At 40.4% G+C, this 25,033-nt stretch overlaps 1 protein-coding gene across 1 annotated transcript in view; it reads right to left on the reverse strand.

Annotated features, from left to right (window-relative positions):
- Positions 1 to 1,823: 1,823 nt before the first annotated feature.
- The window catches only part of prima1 (proline rich membrane anchor 1), a 36,590-nt gene continuing 13,380 nt past the window's right edge, over positions 1,824 to 25,033 (reverse strand). The window contains exons 3-4 of the mRNA XM_035379445.1: positions 21,452 to 21,578; positions 1,824 to 6,120 (exon numbers count right to left, since the gene is read on the reverse strand). Coding sequence (XP_035235336.1) covers positions 6,021 to 6,120; positions 21,452 to 21,578 — 227 coding nt within the window. The 3' untranslated portion in view covers positions 1,824 to 6,020. The remainder of the gene's footprint in view (positions 6,121 to 21,451; positions 21,579 to 25,033) is intronic.

A 25,033-nucleotide genomic window follows, 5' to 3' on the forward strand; every position in this document is an offset into this window, starting at 1 on the left:
GGTTTCATTGTTTTTGTCCCTGACTGTACAGGGCTTTTGCCTGCAGTGGCACAGCCAGCTTTTTGCGACAGCACAGAGCCTCCATCTCAGCAGTGCCGGTGTTCCAGCCAGCCAGCCAGCCCCGTTCGGCCTGTCAGATCGCTTTTAGTACGGCCCAATCCGGGGCTCTCCGGCTGGACAATGCATGAATGTTTAAATTGCTCGGAGTGTCTAATTGCATTATTCTCAAATGGCGCATGTGAGGGGAAGGCGCATCGTCGGTGCGCAGGCTCGGTCATTCACATTCAAATCCATTCACATTCCGCTACACTCCCGTCTCCCCTGTGCTCTCACTCTCTTCGCTCAATGTGGATTTATTGACGAGGGTTTCTATAGATGATTGCTGCTATAGAGGTCCTGTATTTTTCTTTTGCTCCAGCTACAGCCTGAACATTTATACTGAATTTAACCCCAGATGTGAAATGACATCAGCATCAGAAACTTGTATTTGAAGATGAGTGAAAACACAAACCCATCCACTTGCCCCTACAAAAGCCATCTGGTGTGCTGAGCCACTGATACTTGTCACTCTCAGACAATGAAACCAACATCGGTACGAGTTCGCATGGGTTAAATTCAAGGGCTGTACACAGGAGAGTTTTGATTCAGTCCTAGCCAAGGGGTGAAAGGCAACTGTTCACCCCAGTAAAATGCACAAAACCATATTCCTAATTGACCATCTGCAGAGTGTGTTGAGGCAGTTTGTCTATTTGAACAGACAATGAGTAACAGGTCACCTAGCCCCCATAAAATGCTAATGCATGAATGAGGGAGTCACACGTTTACCTAGAAACCCATCAGGGCTAGGTTTCTCCAGCGTGAGTGAATTCAGCCAATAATAAGGCTGTGAATATTCATGCAGTCGGCCCTTCTTAGTAATCTAATTTGTTTAGTCAGCAATCCACTGCTGAAGCTCATTAGAATGAGATAATGTAGCCTTAGTCTTAGCCAGTCTATTAAAAATAGGCTAAAGTTAAAGAGGAACAAAGAGCTGACATCAAAAGATGCTATTTCACTTGCTGTCCCAGACACCAGAGTACTGAATATGTTTCATAATAGCTGCTCATTAATAATTAATGTTTTGAGAAAGACTCTGAACATTTTCTCCACCACAGAAAGCCCAGGAGATGCACATCTACCCCCAAGGGGTTCACAGTAGTCAAAAGTATGACAGTGAAAATAGTGTGAAAATGTGATCAAGCGAATCAAATGTGCCAACTGTGATATCTGCTTGCCCTGAACAAGTTTTACCCCTGAAGACACATTTAATAACAGTAAACTGCCTCTCCGGGCAGATGTGGAATGACAGAGGGACTGTGTGAATGACGGCTGCACTCGGCCTGTTGGTGAACAGACTCAGACTGCAGGCCAACTGCAGAGTGTGCAATGAGTCACCTCAGAGACAGAAAGAGACAGATAGAGAGAGAAAGAGAGAGAAAGAGAGAGAGAGAGAGAGAGAGAGAGTGTTAAACAGAGCGATAGAGAGAGCAGTTAGACAGAGAGAGACAGAGAGCAGTTAGAGACAGAGAGCGGTTAGAGAGAGAGAGAGACAGACAGAGAGTGGTTAGACAGACAGAGAGACAGAGAACAGTGAACATGTTACACACGGTTTGCTTTCCCCATCACAACATAACTGACAATGCGTCTTTTTAAAGTACAATTTTATTTAAAACTAAAAAAGTCAGCATGTTGCAATTAAATCAGTTCAATGCACTACATATATATATATATATATATATATATATATATATATATATATATATAACATATTGGTATGCAATGCATACATTGTGCAACAACCTTTATTTACCAAAATATACATTAATGGCTTGTTCCAGAAACATGACAACAGTTAATTCTGATTTGTAGCATATCAACAAGTTCTGTTGTTATATATTTCCCTATAAACATGTTTTCTTTTACTCTGTACATGTGATAGACAGTCAAGAAGGCCGTTCTTTTATATTAATATTTACATTCATGCATTATTTTTCAGGTTATAGTATTGTACATAATATGATACAGATGTATGCTCAGATGCTGGGTACACTGTAGATATGCAGTACATGTCACAATGCAAGGTCTGTGCTTGCACACTCAGCACTTTATTCTACAACAGGGAAACACACACATACCGTATGCATAACATGGGCACACATATACACACATTCACTCTAATTTATAGCATTTTAGTAAGAGACATCATCACTGTTACTTGAAATGGAGATTCATTTCACCCAGTTTGCACAGAATATTAGGTTAAATAGGGATTTACTGTATATACTTTGAAAAGCTTGGAAATATGATTTTATGTGTAATTTTTTTTAAATCCGTGCTGTAAAAATGTTTCATTTTCTATGTCAGCTACAGCAGGGCTGAAGTTATATATGACTACTTGTTCTATTTCATATACTTGTGAAATGCATGACGTTTGGCTTTAAATCCATCTCTTGCTTTAATAAGCATGTTAAACAGAGGAATTTAGGGCGATGTAATCCAGTAAATTGGACACGCCTACACACCTCTAACACTGCCTTAGTCCTACAGTACTACAGCCCACAAGGGTCAAAATAAAGAAGAACAAGTTGAAAATTATATAATTTACATTTACAGCTGTTTTCAGACAGGCAAAATGTTTAGCCAAATTTCTTTTGTATTCTTGCCATGTGTATTCATCAATATAGGGGCTTTTGTTGCTGGTTGCACTAAAAGATGACATAATTGAACAATATTATGAATAGGCTCTGTTCAGGTCCTGAATACATTGGTGAGTCATTTCACAATCTAGTGTGTTGTCATTATTTTGGGAGAGTGGCTCTCTCAAGTCCAGTTTATGGCTAAAAAATTGATACCATAGGTTCTATAGTGGCAAAGTTACAGCCAAAAATCAACTGCTTGAAATTTAAGCGCAGCTAATTTTCTACAAGAATGAGATAAATTTTTAAATGCCATGCAAATTGCAACCAATGTATAAATTTAATTATAAATACTGTAGGCTGCACAAGCTGTTGTATAATAACATACCGTTTATGTTGAATTGCATGTCACTGAATAATTGAAGGGAGAAAGATCATTCTTTTCTCTTCGTGTCAATGCTCATTTATAATCTACGGCACAAGTAGAGATGTGCAATCTCACTCTGTAGAAAATAAGTTGCTATAAGAGTGTTGTCTTTCTATTCACATATCATCCCAAAGTAGCAGCTGGTTGTACCTTCCCTTGCTCAGATTCCCGGCTCCAACAACCTTAGTCAGATCTCTCTTCAGTTTCTATGACGATGGACCACCCTCAGGTGAAAAAAATGAATCATCATGTAATCACATTAAGAAATTGACAATGCACTTCCTGCTGCAAATCTTAGTTTCTTTCTCTCTCTCTCTCTCTCTCTCTCTCTCTCTCTCTCTCTCTCTCACCCTTTCATTAGTTGGGCAAAAATCTATCATGGACTCTTCAACAGGAGCAACACACACACATCCACATGCATGCACACACACACACACACACACCTCTACATTACTGATGATGTAGCAATGTATGATAAAATGTGAACTAAAAAGCCGCAGGTGGCTTCTCACTGGTATCTCACAGAGCCAAGCAAGCAGACCAATATCCAATGTGTCCATAGTTCACTGAAGCAGGGTGTACAGTACTAGGACACTACATCAGATGGAATTATTTACAAATACACTGAAAAAAAGAGTTGACATAGACACAACAATAAGAACACTCTTATAACTTAGTCAAAGAAAAGCCACAATTTTACAGATGAATAAAAAATAAACCAATGGAATAAATAAACATTAATGGGTTTTAAGATAGCTGTAACAGTAGCCTTGGGTAATAATTAACAGTCTTCAGTCAGTAAAGAATTATTTGTGTATTGACACAAGGGGCAAAATATACAGTTAAATGCAGTGAAAACCTAACAGTTCCTTACATTTCAATTATGGACCGATTCCTTGGGCCTCATTTACCAAATTTACCATCTCCTGATCAGATCTGATTACAGGTGATATAAGGTGCACCTATATTTTAGTATCAGATTTATTATTAATACAGAAGTGAATGCATGATTAAATATTTCCGGCAGCTGCCCACCTGATGTATAATGGTATTTGGATGGACTGCTGTAACACAGCAGACAGTTCATGCCAAAACTAGAGTACTCTAAATTTTTGCCATTTTCTCTATAATGCCACCAAGTCGTAGCTACAGTAGCATGAATAAGCTGTAAGCCTGGTATGACAAGATTTTATCAACAGTACTAGTTATATCACTAACGGACAGTTCCCTGGATATTTATGGGGAATTTCTGAAATTCTTAGCACATGCATTAAATAGCTACATATTTCACAATGTCACATGTAAATTGATCCTCTCTGCTAAGGAGCAGAACAAATTTGACCCAACTGGTAAATTGGCCTTGGTATAAGGGGGGAAACTTTTAAGAAAACACATTAGTATTTACTCGATAAGATGGGGGTGATTATTGTTACAGTTAGCAATAATACTAGACAATGATAGCTCCCAAATAATACAGCTTATTCCCTCATCCAAAGGCAAGAGCCCTTCTGCCATTTTTTTTATTTCCTATATGTGCTGAAATTTGAAAAAATATAACCCACCTTGTAATTTACAAGTAGTCTACAGGATGGTCTACAATCATTTTAGATAATAAAGTAACCTCATTTCCCATTGACACTTTAATATATAATTATAATTTAATATAAATAATAATTTAAATATAATTTAAAACCAACTCAGGGCGCAGCAAAACAATTTTCTTACATTCCTTCAATACCACTGTATTTGGTATTTTGGTGATATTTTACTTGTTTTGCGCCCTTACCAAATATGGCAATGTGGTGTCATTTTAAATTTTTTTATTTAGAAGCATGTGCATGCACTTATAATTTACAACTGAGATACATCTAACGACACATGCTCAAATGTACCAAAAGGTCTGAAGAATTTAAACATATTTTAGGTGTAAGACTGTTTCTGAAAAAACACACATACAGATGGTAATGGAGTATAATGGTAAGGAAACTGGGCTTGTAACCCAGATATTGCAGGTTTGCTTCTCAAGTAGGAGACGGCAGCTGTTACCTTGAGTAAGGTAGTTAACTTCTGCAGTATGTGTCAGACTGTATAAGTGGGTACTATGTAAAAACGAAAACTGAGTGCCAAGTGCCCAAAAGTAATGTTATGAAGAAGGCCCCTTCGCTGCACATTTGGTTACCGTTATGTTCCCTTTCTAAATTGCATAGTCGGGAAGCAACCCATTTCAATCTGAACTTGGGCATTCACTTTTGATGCTCTTATTTTGCGAACAGGCAGAGGGTACCATTGTGTTTTTGAAATGCTATGCGGCAGGAGTTGACTTTAGACAGAGGACCTGAATACAATATGGGGTACTAGTATGAAAAACACAATCAACAAAGCCGCAAAAACAAACTGCTACAAAATAAAATGTGAACTCAAGAAGAAAAACAGAGACGTGGAAAAATCTAGAGGGTTTTTGCATTCCATGGAAACTGCATGCATTGTTTTTTCTTCTTCTTGTTATTGTAATTAAGTGTTCCCATCATTGAAAGTGTCTCTGAGGTGTCATTTCTGGAAGCCGTGCAGATTGACAGGTTCATCTTCCACGGCGCCGGCTGTCAACCCTTCCTCAGCTGACACGACTTCCTGTTCAGAATGGCACTGTCCAGCTTTGCATGTTAAGGAGGCTCAGAGCCTCAGAGCTCAGCCTGTCTCACTCCCCACACGGTGTTTCCTTCTCTTCTCTCCCTGTCTTATCCTGGCTCTATTTTTCTAAATTGCTAGCGAAGCCGACGTGCATGAGCACAACTGGCAAGGTGCATTAAATTTATGTTACCACCCTCGTTGCTTTTTCGCGGACCGGGGTTTGGTGGAGAGGGGGCCTGGGGGAGTTGTGGTGGTTGTTGTGATCTGTCTGCTTCTTGTCTGCGAGTCCTCTACACCACAGCGTTGTTGGTGTCCACGGTCTTCTTGTTGCGGGAGCTCATAGCGTACTCCCCCCGGCTGGTCCCGTTCTCCTCCTTCCGCAGTGGTTTCCTGGAACACACATCATTTCAGGGATCATGGCCAGGAAGCTAAAAAAAAAAAACTCTGGACCCTGTGGAATTGAAACTGAGGGGATCCACAACATGCCACAGCTGGAGTGTTTCTTCTCAAAGTATCTGCCATCTCCCTGAGGCTTCGACTGATAGTATGCACAGGGCATTATAAGGAACATTCACCCCTCAGTTTAATCTATGGTGTTTAGCACTAATTTTCACAGTATATGCACCATAGAGCACCATCTGCTTTTAAATGCATTTTCTTCCATCTTAGCTCATACATAACAAATAAATTAAAGCCAACACTGTCATTGCAACACAAGTTAATCCACAGGAATAAATGATAGCAAACTGTCATACTACAGATGATAGAGGGAAAACCTTTGAACAGTAAGGCCCTGAATGACCACCATGAAAGTAAGTGAGAAGAGGACCGCAGTAGATACTGCATTGTCTGTGTGACTCCTTTTTCTACTCACTCTACAGTGTAGGAATGATTCAGATCATTGCACCAAAAAGGCTGCCTTTTTATATAACCCACTGTTTCATTTGTAGGTGGCTGGTAGAGATATAAATGGAGGGAAAAAAACAATATAATGAAGGGTTTCTCCTTGTAATCTATGGCAGGATAATGCTAAGTATAAACTGGGATACACATAAACAAACCCCAGCCTGCCTCGACTTTAAGGAACAAAGGAAACAGTGCAGAGAGAGAAGGCTGGACAATGGCAGGAGCCTTTGCAGTCAGAAGCAAGAGGCAGGGAAGCTTCATTGGGCTTGACAGCTGGGGCCTAATGTGCAGAGTGAGGGAACTCAGTCTCCAGAGCAGACAGGCGGTGGCACAGTTTCCTGGTCCCCGATATCCTGCTCTCGTACCTTCAGCATGAAATATTAACCGCCCCAGTTGGGTCTATGGTCAGGCACTATACGCCGCTCGCTGCTGTGTATAAGTGAGACAGACATAGTCGAGTACAGTTGTTCAGTATAAGGACGATGTTCCATCAGCAGAGTGGTTTCGCTGTGTCCTTAAATGCTTCTGTGTATATCCCCCTTTCACCTAATGTAAATGGCACCACCGGTTAAAGAAACCACTGGTTAAACATAATTAAACTTGACAAGTTATTTTCTGCAGGATAATGTGCATGAAAAGAGCATTCAATGCCTGTGGTGTAAAAACTACTTTTCAACAGTTATACAGCTACTCTACAACAATATTTCACTCTGCCTATAAACTGCCAATAAACCGATGAAGTATATGAAGAAATATCTGTAATTAAAAAATAGATATTCTAAGTATAACTCTCATGGATCAGTCTGACGATGTGGAAATGGCTTTTGCATCAAGGCTTCCCAAAATTCCCAAGACAATAAAGTCACAAGAGCAGAACATTGCAACAGTGTATCCAAGCAAAGCAATTCACGTTAAATGACACAAGAAGGGGTGTATGTTCCAGATTTTTCAATGCATTTGTGTGAAATGTTACTTTTTTTGTAATTGCTTAGTAATATCTAGACATCTTTTCTAAATCATTTTTATTGCATGAATTTAAGTACAATATTTTGCATTTAGCTATTGGATTCTAGTAGCGTGACAAACACTGTCTTCTCCCCCGTGAGGGGTGAAGAAAACAAAAATCAGTGGTGGCACTGCAGTGTAATTTAGACATCCTGGTACAGGAGATACTACAGATGCCTTTTATAAGGGGCAGGGCCAGGCCCTAATGTCACCACGAGGATGTGGCCAATTAAGACCGTGGGCTTAAGACTTCATTCAGGACGAGGCAAGACTTTGCAGCCTGTTGTGTGCAGATAAGCTAATTTCTGATGCCAGCTTAATGATGCATTCCGTTAGCGATGCCGAAACTGAAAAGGTCAGTCCGTACTTAGAGCCACGGGCGGAAGGGAAAAATATGGCCGCCGTCTTTCAGGGAAGAGGAATGTGTTAATTACGCAAAGCATCCATCCCCATCACGGCGAAGGCTCTCCTCATAAATTGTGCCGTGGTGAAATGCACTCCCCACTGAGGGGCAGTAAATTACGGCAATAATCAATAAAATTTGAGGAAGTCAATAATCTGAGGTTCTCCTTATGGATCGGAGGGTGACACTTAACATTAAGTATACTCTCATAAAGCATAAACAGCACTATGGGATTAACAGAACCTCTCCATAAATCATTCACAGAACTGCATGGCAACAGAGGAAGAGAAATATACAGTGCTGTGCATATTGTGTTGCATATGACACAAATCCACTTAGCAGTAGGTACAATAACATTCATATTTTTAAATCATATTAGAAATACATTCCTATATATTGGATGCTTCCCACATATGTGTAATACTTCATATTCCCAATGGGTCCCTCATTTGTAATGCCCCGCCAACACTAAACTAACTCTTGCAGTCCAGATCTGTGCAGCTTGTTGGGTGTCCAATGGACCCTTCATTAAAAAAAAAAAAACATTATCCCATAAAAATAACTCTAAAAATATTAACAGAGCACAGTCTACATTCCCTGCAACTTCGTGGAAATGGTTAAAGACACCCATGCTCATGTGTGGTGATAAAAGGAACGGTCCCTCAGGTAAGGTGGATTAGACAATGCTCTGTTCCAGAGGTGCCATCTGTTGGAACAGTTGGAGCAGCCCGGGGCTGGAGGGCCATCTAATAAAACTGTCCGCAGGCGTGATTTACACTCGGGCAGCATCCGGCCTCCCGTGATTTCCCCAGGGAAGAGCAGAGAGTGGGAGAGAAAGTAGAGAGGGAGAGAGAGAGAGAGATGAAGAGAGAGAGAGAGCAAGAGAGAGAGAGAGAGAGATGAAGAGAGAGAGAGAGAGAGGGGTAGTGGGCCTTAAAGTACTTATACTGTATATCAAGCCAATTTAAGCTGAAGTTGAGCTATCCATTGAGCACAAACGCCCACCTTAATCCTGATGCTTGATCAGGGGAGAAGCAGGTACAGTGGGTGGAGCAGGCGGTACACTACAGACTGAGATGATACGCGCCATTATTCTGATCGATCCTGGTTCGCTGTACCCTCAGCACGATCACCACTCAGAACTTGCCGCACGGTCGCCCCCAAAAATTTGATCTTCAAAACAGACAGCTGTAGACCCATGACTAATCTTTCTCTCTTCTTTCTCTCCCCCCTTCCGGCCATCCTTGTAAATGTTTAAATGCCTTTATTTATGCAGTGGCGGCTGCTACTCATCTAGTGCACATTAATGGGTATGGGAAGCTCTCAGAGGTATTCTGCCAAATGTCACTTAATCGCACCTGACAACTTAATTACGCTTAAAATCTAAGCCTGGTGTCCTTGCTCCAACTTTTCAAGGCTTTTGCTCTTCGGGTGCAAACCAAGGGACTTATCTGTTATCTTTGCTGTGTGACAGTGCAGTCACTTACAATGAGAAGTGACTCCGAGGCAGACGGGGAAGTGACCCACAGGAGAGCAGGAGCAACAGTCACTAATGACGTAGACTGCCAAATGAACCTCCAGGGAGGGCTCACCAGGACTACGCTCCTGCTGCCATACTCTTCGAGCCCATATAACATTATCATTACCCTTTTACTTTAGTTTTAGCTTTAGTTCAAGAAAATGTATCGGCCTCCAGATGCCATTTTGGGTTAGAGTCAGTAGGGGACCAGAGCTAAACATATTGTTGGCTGTGACACAAGCCCCTCTCTCTGAGGACCAGTGAAAAGGCAGTGTAACTGACACACGCACTGTGTTTATAATACTATCCCTCAAAGATAATAATAATTACATTACATTACAGGCATTTAGCAGACGCTCTTATCCAGAGCGACTTACACAACTTTTTACATACTCTTTACATTGTATCCATTTATACAGCTGGATATATACTGAAGCAATGCAGGTTAAGTACCTTGCTCAAGGGTACAACGGCAGTGTCCTTACCCGGGAATCGAACCTACGACCTTTCGGTTACAAGCGCAGTTCCTTACCCACTGTGCCACACTCCGTCCGTATAATAATAATAATAATAATAATAATAATAATAATAATTTCTCTATTTAAATCACATACTGTACATGTGTCTGTATTCTTCCATATCAGCCAAATGTAGCATATTTCCCTTCAATCTCTTCTCCTTTGTCCCCCCTGTTTGATTATATAATCCACATCCATATTCATATCTAATCTATCGACTTGGGTGCACAGCCTGGTCCACATGGCAGTGGGTGATTCCTGGTACTCCAAGCTGATGAATGTCCTCGTTTCTACAAAAGGCTGCTCATTTGCTCTAATAATTCCACTGAGGAATGCAAATGGTTTGTCTGGAGTTCCCTTCCACTGAATTACTATTGATGTAATCTGTTGTGTTTAATGTTGTGGAAACGACAATTTCCTGAGGCAATTTCAGTATGTACTGGAGTGGATTAGGGATTGATAAATCGCATACCTCTGCCACCCTAAACAGTTGTCATAGCTGTCCTAAAATTGTATCATTTCATCCCTGTTCCAAAAGGCAGTCCTTTCACCAACTGTCACTCTTATCAACCCATAAAATCTAATGAACGTGTCTGAAAGGATCACAGAAAGAGAAAGACAGGTAGACTGAGACAGTCACTAAACCTCCTCACCACCAGTCAGCAGTGGAAATAACAAGAGGCAGTACTTACTGTAAGTTCACTTACTAACTTCACTTGCTCCTCCTGGCAGTGTGATTTCTATACATTTATTACACATTTAGGCATTTAGCTTATCCAGAGTGTATAAATACAGGTTTAGGCAATGAACAATGCTGATGCTGATGCTGAAGTCATCAGGATTACAACCAATAGTAGTTGTCCATATAATCTTACAACATAAAGTCACAAGCCATAACAGATGCAAGAAGGACAAATAGAATTTATTATTAGGAAGAAAATGGGTAAGGGAATAAAGTTTTAGATTTAGCATAGTAAACACCAGCTTTTCTGCTGAGCAGACAGGGGCTGAAGATGGGCTGAATGGCCTGTTTTTGTCTACATACACTTAAAAGATCTAATATATACTTTGCCCACCATATTCAGCATTCCTCAAAGAACTGATATGTTTATTACTGTTAAGTAAAAGACTAAAATAGCACCTAAGAGCAGAAGCTTTCACAGATCTTAGAGGGCTGACCGTACTGTCCTAAGTTAAGCCTTCCAAGTTGAAGTGCTATGGCTGCCACAAGCATTAGGCTCAAAGTACTGCATTGTAATGTAACCTTAATTAATGGATAGATTATCATTGATGCGTTAACTCACACAAAGGGAGAGGACTGAATTACACTCTTAGCCTCCATTACTGTATTTCTATCTTGCTAGCAATACAGACAGACAACATTTTACATGCCCCAAACTGCTACACAAGCATTTTACGAAAAGCATACAGCACCACAGATAAACAAAAACATGGCAAAATAAAATAGATAACTCCAAAGAAATGAAAGTTACAAATGTTCCATTGCAGAGTCTTAACACATCTTATTAATATAATTAAAATTACATAAATTTGTATCTCGAAACAATGAGTGGTATTACGACAAATAATATAAAATAGTGTTAACTGCAAAACTAGTATGCTGCAGCTTCTAAAAAAACTGATCTTCAACATGGCAACTTTTCTCAGACAAATAATATCATGTTTACCTAAGTACAGATGCAACTAGGCAGAGGAAAGAAATCTAAAAGAATTCTTTTTTTAGGCACATTCACTTCCCCGTGGGACTGCCTGAGAGAAATTGTGGATAAACGAAGAAACTGAACTGTTTTGTGCTATCGGGGGTTTTTCTCTTCCGTTTTGTTTGATTTCCCGTATCATAAAATTTTTATTCCAGCTACGGGGCTCTGCTTCCAGCCTCTGCACTGTCTTCCAATACCAGTCGAGCTTTCCAATTAAATCGCTCCTGGAGGAGATACGCGTATCAATAAAAAATATGGAACATTGAAAGAGGCTTTGGACACACTCGGCTTGGCATGGTGCTCTGGTGCACTGAGACGGGCATTCAGCCACCTTGTAGTGAGTCAATGAGGACATCATAAACCACCAATGGGGGCAGAAGACAAAGGAGACTAGAGGCTGCAGGCAGGGCATGTGAGTGAAGCAAAGTGGGAGAGCAGTGATACCAATTTCACTAGAGCGTGGAGTGGAGTGAGTGAAACGCTCGAGCCGAGCGTGAGTGCCATATTATTTCACAGTGCTCTTCTCTTGTGCCTGCCTGCATCTCCCTGGATTTCGTACAGGCAGGCCTGATACAGAATCGCTGTTATACTCTGGAAACATTTTAATATTTAATTAAGTACATGGATGAACACTTAGTCTGTTAACTACTGCTGTAAATGTTAGGTTCAGCCTGTCTTTGATTGTTTGAATGATTAACAATGTCTGTCTGTAGCTGTTTTGCTGTTAACTTGGTTGAATCTAGCTTGTGATTCACAGTAAATAACTTTAAGAGACAGTGTTTACCTAAGCTTTTACCTAGGTTTAGATAAGTATTTTTAAGCAAGGTTTAAGACTGCTACAGTTAATTCACTTTCATACTGAATATACTGATATTTTTGCTACAAGAAAAATTATATGTAAAAACATATACTGTATAAAGATTATAAAGGTAATGTCACTACACTGGATGCAATCAACTAGAAATCATCTTCTGATCCTTATTGTCAGTATTGGCATGATTATTAATCAAAACAATATAAAACTCTCCACATTCTAGCCCCCCTCTACTGTTGAACACCATAATTCACCTGAAACCATTTGTTACTGAGAGGGAAGAAGAGGAATCCTCTGCTCTCAAAAGAACCAGCTAAGCAAAAACTGAATGTATAGCACAACAAGAGGTAAAATTTTCCATCGGAAACTATGGTGAGACCGCCAATGACAACGCAGTCTTATCGCTTTGTGAAAAGTCAGCTTTTTGACATCCGCGCGCTGGGCTAGCAGTTCAGAGGTGTCGGGGCCAGCTGCGAGCTGGAGGCAGCCCAGCCAGCAGGGGTCCTTGATGGCCCAGTGTGGGCTAGAGTGGGAGTGGCCTGCCACAGCTGACAGCCTTCCTGAGCAGATGCTGCTGCCTCCATGCGGGACGGCTCGATTAGCAATAACAAAAACAGAGATGGGCTCTGGTAAAGCGTAGCCCAGTGCATACGTTTTCTTTTCTTTTTTTGCCATCTAATCGCCGTTATGTTTTGACGTTGCTTTCCATCATAATTTGCGACTGTGCTATATCTCATGCTTGCAGTTGCTTCGAAAAAGACTCAAATGAATTCATCTCATTAGGAAAGAACATATGGGCATGATCAGGTAGAACAAGAACACTTTTATAATGCTGTGGGAAGCCTTGAGGGCCTTCCAGGACACATATTTAGCTTTTTCTTTCTCATTAAGTGTGGCTTCATCAAAGACCAGGTACCCAAGATAATAATTGTTTTGTCTGATGAGCATACGGAATGTACCATTTCAGCTTCAACCTGGTGCCTTCAATAATAGATTGGGAGCTGTCTACACATGGCAGGTGACCAAAGCATTTGGTGGGTCAAATGAATATTTCATACTAAAACTGAGTAGAACACATCTCTGTTTGATGTTTAGTGAGGAACATTAAGTGTTAAGTGATTGGCCTGTAATTGCTTAAGAGATTAGGAGTTAGTTAGAGAGCTTGAGAAATGAATTACCTTTTGGTTTATACTTCTTCACAACACATGAGCGCAACTGTCCCAGGTTGCATAAACCAAAAATAATAGTAAACACAATTTCATTTCCAAAATAATCAGGCAATATACACATGTAATACTTCTGAAGGCATAACATCACTGCAGAAGCTGCTTAGGAGTTACCTGAAGTGTATTTTCTTGCTTCAGTCAATAAACCTCAGAATGCCCTATACTAGCCATTGTAGGTAATTCGCAAGTCATCAGAAACTTATCGAGTTTCTGATGATAAATATCCTTTATCACAAACAAAAACAGGACCAAAGAAAAAAGTGCACTAAAACTGAAACTAAAGATGAAATAATATCAAACCCCCCAGAAATGGAACATTATATGGCATTATAAGTTGAATGAGAATATTCTTGGCCAGCAAAGGGCAATTTAGAAGGTTAATTCCTCAATCATCGCTTAGAATTAGAATCTTGGAGAAACGATCAATGGCATGCTCAGATTCTTTCCTGATACTTATGAGATATTCCCATTTTTGCTGACTACACTCAGCCGCAAGAACATCTTTCCCCTGGATCGCTAACCAATGGCTGCATCTATCCATCTGGTCTTCCTACTATTTCTCTGTGTTTCTAGGAATCATGTGAGGTTTTTTTCCCCCTTTTTCCTTTTTTCAGCTCTCATCTCTGACGAATGACTGGCTGAAAGGACAAGACAAAACAAAAAGAAAATTGCCGCAGACAGTTATCAGGACGCCAGGCCCTCCGGCGTCTCTCCCTGGCAATCGTCCGTCTTATTTTCAGCGGGAAAGCCCATCGCTGAGGTGCTGCTGAGCTATATATAACCCCGGCTTTTTCCACTGACAAACCTTTCGCGCATTGTTATTGACTTAGCAGATCCACTCGGACGCCCAATTACTGCTTGCCAGCTCTGACAGAGACTTAGCTCTCCCTTGTTGGCTCTCTCTCCCTCTGTCTTTATCCCTCAGACGGAGCTAGCTATTCAGACTGGCGAGGCTTAATGCATCGTTTTTAGGCGAGAGTTTTCAACAAAGTTCGAACAAAGAAAATTATTTCTGTTTTCAAGGCTGTTTAATGGATATCTCCCATGCAGCTAGCCAGGCATTCCAGCTCAGTTGCCGATGTGATGCTTCATGCGTAACACTAAATGTTACAAACTGAAGAAATTAAATGATGCAACTATCATTAAATCTTTAAATGATGATATTTTCCCTGTCATTTTCGCTATGCACTGATGTTGTTTCATATGAATGTGTAATCATAATCAGATTGTAATGAAGTGAATCTGTTCTACTATGTACTTGATCTTTTTTTACATGCCAAAGACATTTATTTGGAATAATATTTCAATTGGAGCAATGAAAAGATTTTTTAATGTTGTAATCATCAAAAAAATCAAATTTGAGTCTGAATGACTGACAAACTGTTGGTAAAATATGACGACCTTACTGTTCGGTAAGTTCTGCATAATAAAGCACTTGACTGAAGTAGGTCTTGAAACCATTATTTTTGCTCAGATTAAAATAAAACAGTCCTGTTGAGGATAGGTTTGACTGCATATTGATCACTGAAAGACAAATTTGGTCAAAGTAATCTTTCTTTTCTTTGTCACATGAGTCTCACAGCATCCTGGATAACATACAGTCAACAGGATGCAGAAGCCAGGCATGCATAAGGCCAGTTAAGCACCAGCACATGCATCTTTTGCAGAACACAGATGGGATCTTTACTAGGGCTGCTTTCCAAATGTAAGATTAAGAACTGGCTTCTCTGCTGCATTTACACGATCGATTGTTCAGAGTAATTCAAACTGCATGTTAGGAATTCATTTAAAGCTTCTAGCAAAATCTGACACATATTTTTTTTTAAAATCCCAATGCCAAATTAAAGGCAGCCAAGTATTGTAGCAGCTTACTTTTCGGGTCTGCAGTGCGGATTTGTTTGTCTAAATATCTGCTACTCTGAAATGGAATCATACTAACAGACACTGGACAGAATCCACTTTGTATGCCAAATGTAACAAGAAAAGTTATTTTGGGCCACGTACAGTAAATCTGACTATAACTATGTGACACAAGCAGGGAAACGTTCAGCACAATCAGCTGCAACTACCTACATGTTCAAGCCACATTCACATGCAAACCTTATTCAATTAATATACGATATAATTTAAAAAAAATACACTACATGGGCAAAAGTATGTGGACACCCGAACACCACACCCATATGTGCCTGTTGAACATCTCATTCCGAAACCATGGGCGTTAATATGGAGTTGGTCCCCCTTTTGCTGCTATAACAGCCTCCTTTCTGGGAAGGTTTTACACTAGATTTTGGAACATGGCTTTCATTCAGCCACAAAAGCATTAGTGAGGTTGGGCACTGATGTTGGGCGATAAGGCCTGGCTCGCAGTCGGCATTCCAGTTCATCCCAAAGGTGTTTGATTTGAGGTCAGGGCTTTGTGCAGGCCAGTCAAGTTCTTCCACATCAAACTTGGCAAACCATTTCTTTATAGACTTTACTTTGTACATTACGGCATTGTCATGCTGTACCAGGAAAGGGACTTCCCTGATCTGTTGCCACAAAGTTGGAAGCACACAATTCTCTAGAATGTCATTGTTTGTTGTAGCATTAAGATTTCCCTTCACTGGAACTAAGGGGCCAAGCCCAAACCATAAAAAACTTTGCCAGACCATTATTCCTCCTTCACAAAACTTTATAGTTGGCACTATGCATTCAGGCAGGTATTGTTCTCCTGGCATCTGCCAAACCCAGATTCATCCATCAGACTGCCAGATAGCAAAGCATGATTCATCACTCCACAGAACACATTTCCACTGCTCCAGAGTCCAATGGCAGTGCGCTTTACACCACTCCAGCACTGTGGTAACCTTAGACTTGTCTGCAGTTGCTCGCCCATGGAAACCAATTTCGTGAAGCTCCGGACGAACAGTTCTTGTGCTGACGTCGTTTCCGGAGATAATCCGGAGGGGCGACATAGCTCAGGAGGTAAGAGCGATTGTCTGGCAGTTGGAGGGTTGCCGGTTCAATCCCCACCCTGGGCGTGTCGAAGTGTCCCTGAGCAAGACACCTAACCCCTAACTGCTCTGGCGAATGCGAGGCATCAATTGTAAAGCGCTTTGGATAAAAGCGCTATATAAATGCAGTCCATTTTACCATTTTTTAATTTGGAACTCTGTAGTGTGTGTTGCAACTGAGAAAATATTATTTTTACGGACTAGAGGCTTCAGCACTCGGCGGTCCCATTTTGTGAGCTTCTGTGGCCTACTGCTTCCCAGCTGAGCTGTTGTTGCTCCGATACGTTTCCACTTCACAATAACAGCAGTTAATGTTGACTGGGGCAGCACTAGCAGGGCAGAAATGAGACAAACTGACTTGTTGGAAAGGTGGCACCCTATGGCAGTGCCACACTGAAAGTCACTGAGCTCTTCAGTATGACCCATTCTACTGCCAATGTTTTTCTATGTAGATCGGCTGCATGCTTGATTTTATGCACTTGTTAACAATGGGTGTGGCTGAAGTAGCCAAACCCACTAATTAGAAGGGGTGTCCACATACCTTTGGCCATGTAGTGAATGTTGTCCGACCTTATTACAGTATTCTGTTGTTACAGTATACAATAAACTCTTTTGGACATTGCATAGCACACATCCCTCCATACAACCAAAACTTTTTATGTAAATTTGCATTTCATAATAAATTCATAAGATTTGAACAAGTGTTTCACAACCATGGTCCTGGAGCCAAACATGCTGGTTTTCGCTCTAAGAGAACTATTAATGAATAGAACATAACTATTAATTAATGAAGTTAGATCAGGCTTTTAAATAAATGCTGATTGATCAAGAGTTAACATCTCTTGAGATGCATGCACTTCATGCTCTTGAGGAATGAAAGGAATAGCTAGAGGTGTTATTATGTTAATAAAGGTATTCCAAATAGTAGGTACTCCTCAACTTCTTCGTTAATTTGTATGCCTACTACAGGCAAACATAAATCATATGGGGGAGCAAATAAATACAAGTAACGACCCTACAGAAGCACTGTAGAGATCCTTACAGTATTTATCACTTATTGTACGTCGCTTTGGATAAAAGCGTCTACCAAATAAATGTAATGTAATGCATTTACATTTTTGAATCTAGAATTTTGAAGCTCCAATATTCTAGTGTAAATCAGTAAAGAGGTAAAATGATAAATTTGCATTTACTAAGACAGCCCATTGATAACTGAATTGATAAATAAATACTGGGTTGACTTACAATAATTGTTGTGTGCCCCACACAAGGTGGATGAACGTTGCTGAAATGCTGGTGAGTCATAGCATATGTATGACTCAGCCAAGCGCACCCTAAAATCCCAATGGCATCAGACCCCCCCATTACCAAGCACAGCTGCTATGTGGTCCCCGTGCCACTATCCTACTGACAGGACCATTTGTTAGGGTTTGGCTTCTACAATACCACAGATATATAACCTCAACTTCAGGGTACGGCTGCATGACCTGCAAAGTCCATTAACGACTAAAATAACACATCAAGGACAGCATGCTAACTCAGCTAGATGAATTTATTTGTCTTTACTAGAGGGGTTGAGGGAGAGGAGAGGACTGTATAGAGAAATGTTCCTCCACTGTACCTTCTCTTCAGCTCAGAATCATTAAATAATCACCCATATTTTAACATCCATGGAATATACAGTACATAAACTTTTCCATGAAATTTAATACACTGTAATAATATGAAGTACACATAGAGAACAGGATAACTGAATTATTAAACATCCAAGCATCCCACCAGACCTTTTTCCAGGGAGATCTGAGAGTTTTCTGCCATCAGTGATCGAACATAGTGTGAATGGTCTTGAAGATTATCTTCTTACCCTCTAGAAACAATACTCTCTCAACAGTAATCTTAAAAAACTGGTAATTAGTCATTCACACATGAAATTGTTGAATTTTTTTCAGTTCACAATGCTAAATTACAGAGAGCAATTGAATGAGAATGAGAGCGAAACAGAGGCTGGCTTGACTAGCTATAGATACACAGTAGTGTGTGATGAATGAGTTGACCAAACCGCAATAAAAAACAGCTTACTGTTCCTCCACAGGCAACTACGGCTTCCTGGAAAAACTGCCAGAGAGCACTGAGCTCCCCTGGGCTAGGACTTCTGAGAAAGATGTCTGGTTCCAAAATTAATTAATTGATCAACAGAATGCCCTGGCCACGCGCGGTGCAGGCACACAGCGATAATCTACCCCCCTGGTGCACTGAGCCTCACCGCGTCCCACAAGCCTCCTTCCATCTGAGCAACCACTTAAACGAGCGAATTTAGCCGGCTGTCTCGCGCAAGGTCCTCTTTGGAGTGTTTTTGGGCAGCTTTACAGCAGCTGTATGTCAGCGTTACCTCAGAGCCAAGTGCAGCAGTAGACAGTTTTTATGTACACAACAGCACTCCACACACTGCTTTTCCACCGTTTCAACGTAAACTTAAAAGACCCCGAGTTTCAACTTAAAAATGCATATGGTGTTGAATTTTATAGGGAAAAGGGTAGAATGCAAAATTTATGCAAAGACGGCACAATTTTCCTTAGCTTGAATGTTTTCTGATATTCTTCTGCTTTCAAAATGACTTCAGGGATGCAAAACAATATTGGGGTCATATCATTAATGGCTAATAACTGCTTAAAACGTATAATATTGGATGCTAAGCTATGGCAGATACGATGATGCAACATACATGCACCAGAGAGGTGACACATTTGATCCACCGGGAATGCTGTAAGTTCTTAAAAAGCAGCTTAATCACAGTCACCAATTTATTTATTTTATATTGTACAAGCTGCTTTGGAGTTACAATAACTAAATATTTTATTGCTTTAAACTACAAACCCACTATGCCTTCGTACAGCTGAGACAAAATCACAGATCAAAATTTTATTTTATACAATACACCCCCGTATTATTATTACTGCTAAAAAGTGATTAAAAACATTTTTGAAAAGCTACTGCTGGCTTATTTGTCGAATAGTGACTCTTTTGGTCATCTGCATGTGAACATAGAGCTCATGTTTACATGTGGAGGGGGATGTTAAACCGGCGCACATCTGGAGCACAGCACAGAGTTCATAATGTCAGCAGTCAGGATGCATCTGCTCCGCGCTGTTCCAGAGGGGCCTGAAGCGCGGCGTAGCGCGGCGTAGCTAGGCGCAGCGCGGCGTAGCTCGCAGTCTGCAGTCGCCGGGCGCGCTCCAGTTGCAGCTTCAGGACACGACCTGCTCGCATGTATAAAAGATGCCGCGACTGAATGACTGCGCAAATTAATTCATAAATAATGACTTGGGTTTGGGGCTAAAATGGCCTGTACGGCAACACTTTCTTGTCAGTGCTGCATTAAAAAAGGTCCCCCCCCCCCCAGCTATAGGATACTGGAGAATTGCCATAATGAATTCCCAGCCCAGCCACCCATTACTTCCACTGCACGCACTCGGCTCCTTCCTTATTGAGAAAAGGAAAATGTCTATGTAGCATCATTCATATAGCGCTGCGCCGTATCATGAGGTCTCACACCCACATCTTGTTAATATATAATGTGTATTTACGTATGTAAGCATGCCTGTGTGTGTGTGTGTGTGTGCACTCCGCGCTTTATAGAAAAATATAATTGGAACAGTCTGAATATTTGAAGGGAAATTGGGTCTCGCTAGTACTGCTGTTATATACGGAGTACTCAGTATATTAGAATGGTAACGACTCACATCGGGAGACAAGAGGGAAACGCTCCGATCTTTATGGCACCATAATATTGGATTTCTGCACGTTCCTAAATTTATGCTTCTGCCACTCTTGAGATGACCGTATAATGTAATCAAGGAAGTAGAGAGCCACAGGGATAACTACCCAAAATGCAGCCTTCTTATTAGCAAACAAAAAAGATTTGAAAAAACATTGGACAAACATGATGTATACGTCCAGTGGATGCATTGCTATTCATGAACATTCTAATGCAGCTTCTACAAGCATTGCATATAATAATTCCACCACAGGCCGGATACACATTAATCAGTTGCATGGGGACTACCCCAAAGCTGTGAAGTGGTGCCTTCACCATGACCCCAGCCCACCCTGGAAAACTGACGTCCCACTGCTCCTCAATCAGGAAGCCCCTGCACTCATTAGAATGCATGCGGCGATGAGAGCGTGTTGGGGTCATGGTCTCAGAGAAAGTCCATCAGAACAATGGATTGTGTTTGTGCAACACTGTCAATCCCCCCCCCTCCAAGAAATAATCCAACCACACACCGATCATGTTGATCAAAACATCAGCCTTCAGGCAAACCTCACAGAGATCCCTTGTTTCTCAATTAATGGGTCAGTTCACCAAATATTTATGGTATATATTTTATGGTATATCAAGCATCAATGGCACAGGACAGAGGAGGCTTGAACCACCTTGTTAAAATTACCATTCCATCTTTAGAGGACACTTTCACACTCCTCACGCTCTATTACACTAACTTGTTGCTTTCAGTCATTCAGGACCAATAGCTGGTAAGCAATGTGCACTATTGAGAAAGGCACTTGGCATTGCTATAGATCAAATTAAAGAGAATAGAACAGCAGAGGCTTACCTCTTTATAGCCTTGTAGCAGATAATGACAATTAACAAGAGGAAGGCCACAGAGGCACATCCAACAGTGCCTAATACTACTATCTCCTTCCACCATGGCTTCAGCTGGGGCACATTAGTTTCTGCCACTGGAGGGAGAGAGAGAGAGAGAGAGTGAGAGAAAGAGAGAGAGGTGGTTAGAGTCCAGTTGCTTATATAGTCTTCCATCATTAACCACGATTGCTTGTTTATATACATAAATTAAAACTGAAAACTAAAAATTTAAAATAATTGAAGACAGTACAATGAAAAAAACGAAAACACTGCAAACTACAAATCACTTCAGGTCACAAAAAAATACGAAAACAGGAAATGCTTTTCACAATCAAACCACCACAAACATGAAAACTTCATTTGTCATCCTGTCTGTAAATTTCAGTCCTCACGACCAGTCAATGCAAATGATACATTCAAAAGATTGTGACTGAATTGTCATAGATTACATTTCAGCCATGTATTTTCAGATCTTTTCCTTTGATGTGTGCCTATTGCAGAACATATGTGACGTTGAAAACAGAAACACTTGTTGTCCAATCAGGCCTAGTTTTCCAGCAGTACTGCGAAGGCTATGATGTGGAAAACTGTCATTGGCTCCTGGCATATTGCATCAGAGGAGTGCACGTTCTTCAGCTGCAGTGCTCCTCACACTGGTAAAGGCGGAGGCATGACACAATTGGCATTTATGTATTTGGGACAAAAATTCAATTTTTAAAGCAAATAAAGTAAAATATTTTTTTTTATTTCTTCAAAACTTAAGGACCTTTTTTTGTGATCGTCAATGTACCATCCACTCAATAAAAGGCATCTGCATTTCTCAGCAAATGTGTCTTGTATCTTTTGTTCAGTTTTTTTTTTTAACTTTAAATTTTACAAATCCTTTTTTCCCAGAACAAATGTCCTCCATAATTACAACACAATTTAAGAGTAGGCCAAATTTAGATTATTTCACCACAGTCTTCAGATGTGTTCTTTCATGTGGACATACAAAAAGTTTTATATGTTTTTACACAAGGTATAAAGGCTGAGGATTGTCAAACTAAGATTTAAGCACACTGCAATTCAATGTAGTATCACTGAACTGTGCTCAAATTCCATTAAATTTAACACCATTAAATTTAATTGCTGCCACCTTAAAAATACCTTAAAAAGCTACGCCATAGGGAACAATTCAGAAAAACAACAACAAAGGAGGAGCAGTAGTCTAGCAGTATGTAAGCAACAGATAAACTACAAGTAAGTGGATACCTGACGTCCAAAATCTCATCCAAAATTATGGGCATTAATATGGAGTCCACTCTGCTGCTATAACAACCTCCACTCTCGTGGGAAGGGTTTATACTAGATGCTGGAGCATTGCTGCAGGGATTTTCTTCCAATCAGCCAGAAGAGCATTAGTGAGGTCGGGCACTGATTGGGCAATTAGGCCTGGCTCGCAGTTGGCTTTCCAACTGATCCCAAAGGTGTTGGATTGGATCGACAAAAAACATTTCTATATGGACCTCGCTGTGTGCCTGGGGACATTGTCTTGCTGAAACAGGAAAGGACCTTCCCCAAACTGTTGAGGAAGCACAGAATCGTCTACAATGTCATTGTATGCTGTAGTATTAAGACTTGCCTTCACTGGAACTAAGGGGCCTAACCAAAACCATGACAAACAGCTCCAGACTAAGGGGTGTCCAGATACTTATTATATAGTGTAAAAGGGGTTAGTAGTAATGATGAAGTAAAATAAGGGTAATACCACTAGAATAGCTGATACAGCATAAATACATCTAGGGTCAGGTATACATGCTGAAATATTACCCATGCAACAAAACTACTATTTGAGTATTTTAAGTTGCACCTCAAAGTGAAAAATGTGTAATTCAATGATGAACATTGAATAGTCAGGATACTTTAATATGATAAAAATACACACCATAATCCCAAGGGCATACATGACTCATTGTATTGCTTAATTCAAGAAATCATCAGGAAAAAAGGTTCAGAGCTCGTATGCTTTAGCCTTAAAGTTCTAGAAAAGAAGTTCTATGTTAAAAGCCAGGTGACCAACAGTGCAGTGGGACACTGTCAGCAAGCCACAGTTGGTCTTCCATTAAGGCAAAAAATATTTATATTCCAGCCTTTGACCAACACCCGATCTCCATGGATTTTACATGACTGATCCGATAAAAGCCTTCTGACGACAGCCCTGTAGGAGCTTGTCTATGGGCTGTTGTTTACATTTAGCAAGGCTACCGAACTGTTATCATCATTCATAGTTTTAATGTGGTTTATCAAGCAGTGCAACACAAATCAAATCCCATCGCATTTGTTGCCACAATAATTGCTTGTCTTTGTGTTACACTGCACCTACTATTACACTGCGTGTACTATTTCAAAGGATCTTAACTGATTTAGAGTTTCACGCTTTAGCATACTGGATTGGAATTTATAGGTTAAGACAAACTTCACTTTGCTCATAAATATTCCTCTGAAAGTGAAGCTAATTTCCATGAAGGAAAAGTATACTGCACCCCGAGGCATAGAGAGAAGGAAAGAAACACTGCAGATCTGCAGTATGTGAGGTTCAGGCAAAGCCGACCCTATGAATTACACTCCGCAATAACCACAAAATGCAAGGCGTTAAATGTCCCATTTAAAAGATTGTTGATATTACAGCAAATGTCTATGTGAAATTATTTCTGCAGAATAGTCGATTATTTTGATAATTATTACCTTCAAGATAAGCAAAAATTAACAGTCAAGCCCCACAAGTACAATTTCCAAAGGAGCCACATAAGATGAATTTGAAGTTACGTGATTTAAAAGTTTAGTTCTGAAATGCAGTTTTTTTGCACATTAGACTCCATTGTCTATAGCTGGTTTGATCTCGCAGCTCATATTGAAACTTGAGGACATATTTGAAAGTTCCGGCCCAACCCAGTAAGCTACATTTAGGGTCTGTTTAGGGCCCCGAAATCACCCGGGAACCCCCTAATTATTCTAATGAAATACATATTTTATTTATGGGGCGGGTAAGTTGGGGGGCCCCAAAACATATCCTGTTAGGGCCCCTCAAAGTGCCAGCACTGCAGGATGGACCAATAACACTCAAAAGACATCCATCCAAAAGAAATTTTTGGGTGTCCCTTTAAGTAGCACTGCATGGCAGGACAGTTACTACTGGTATCCATAACCGCATCATACTTCCCCTAAAATATACACTGTTTATTTTTAGTCTGACGTGAATAAATGGTAGTAAAATGATACAGTATTTAGACTAGGGACAGGGTTGCCAGATTAATAAATTCCCTAAAAGGTAACAAAATGTACAGTTGGCTTCTGTGATATATATATCCTCCCATCACAAAAGTTTATATAATATCCATGTGTGGTTTCTGCAATCTGGTCACCCTGGCCTTAATTTGCTATATACTGATGTCAACTAACAGCAAAAAATATATGTTGCTGTTGTGTATAAGGCAGCTATTAACATATTATTAAACATTTATAATGGACATTTATAAATGGACAATATTTTAAAAGTACAATTTCTTGTTTG

The sequence above is a fragment of the Anguilla anguilla genome, chromosome 1 (assembly GCF_013347855.1).
Source record: "Anguilla anguilla isolate fAngAng1 chromosome 1, fAngAng1.pri, whole genome shotgun sequence".
NCBI classification, from domain to species: Eukaryota; Metazoa; Chordata; class Actinopteri; order Anguilliformes; family Anguillidae; genus Anguilla; species Anguilla anguilla.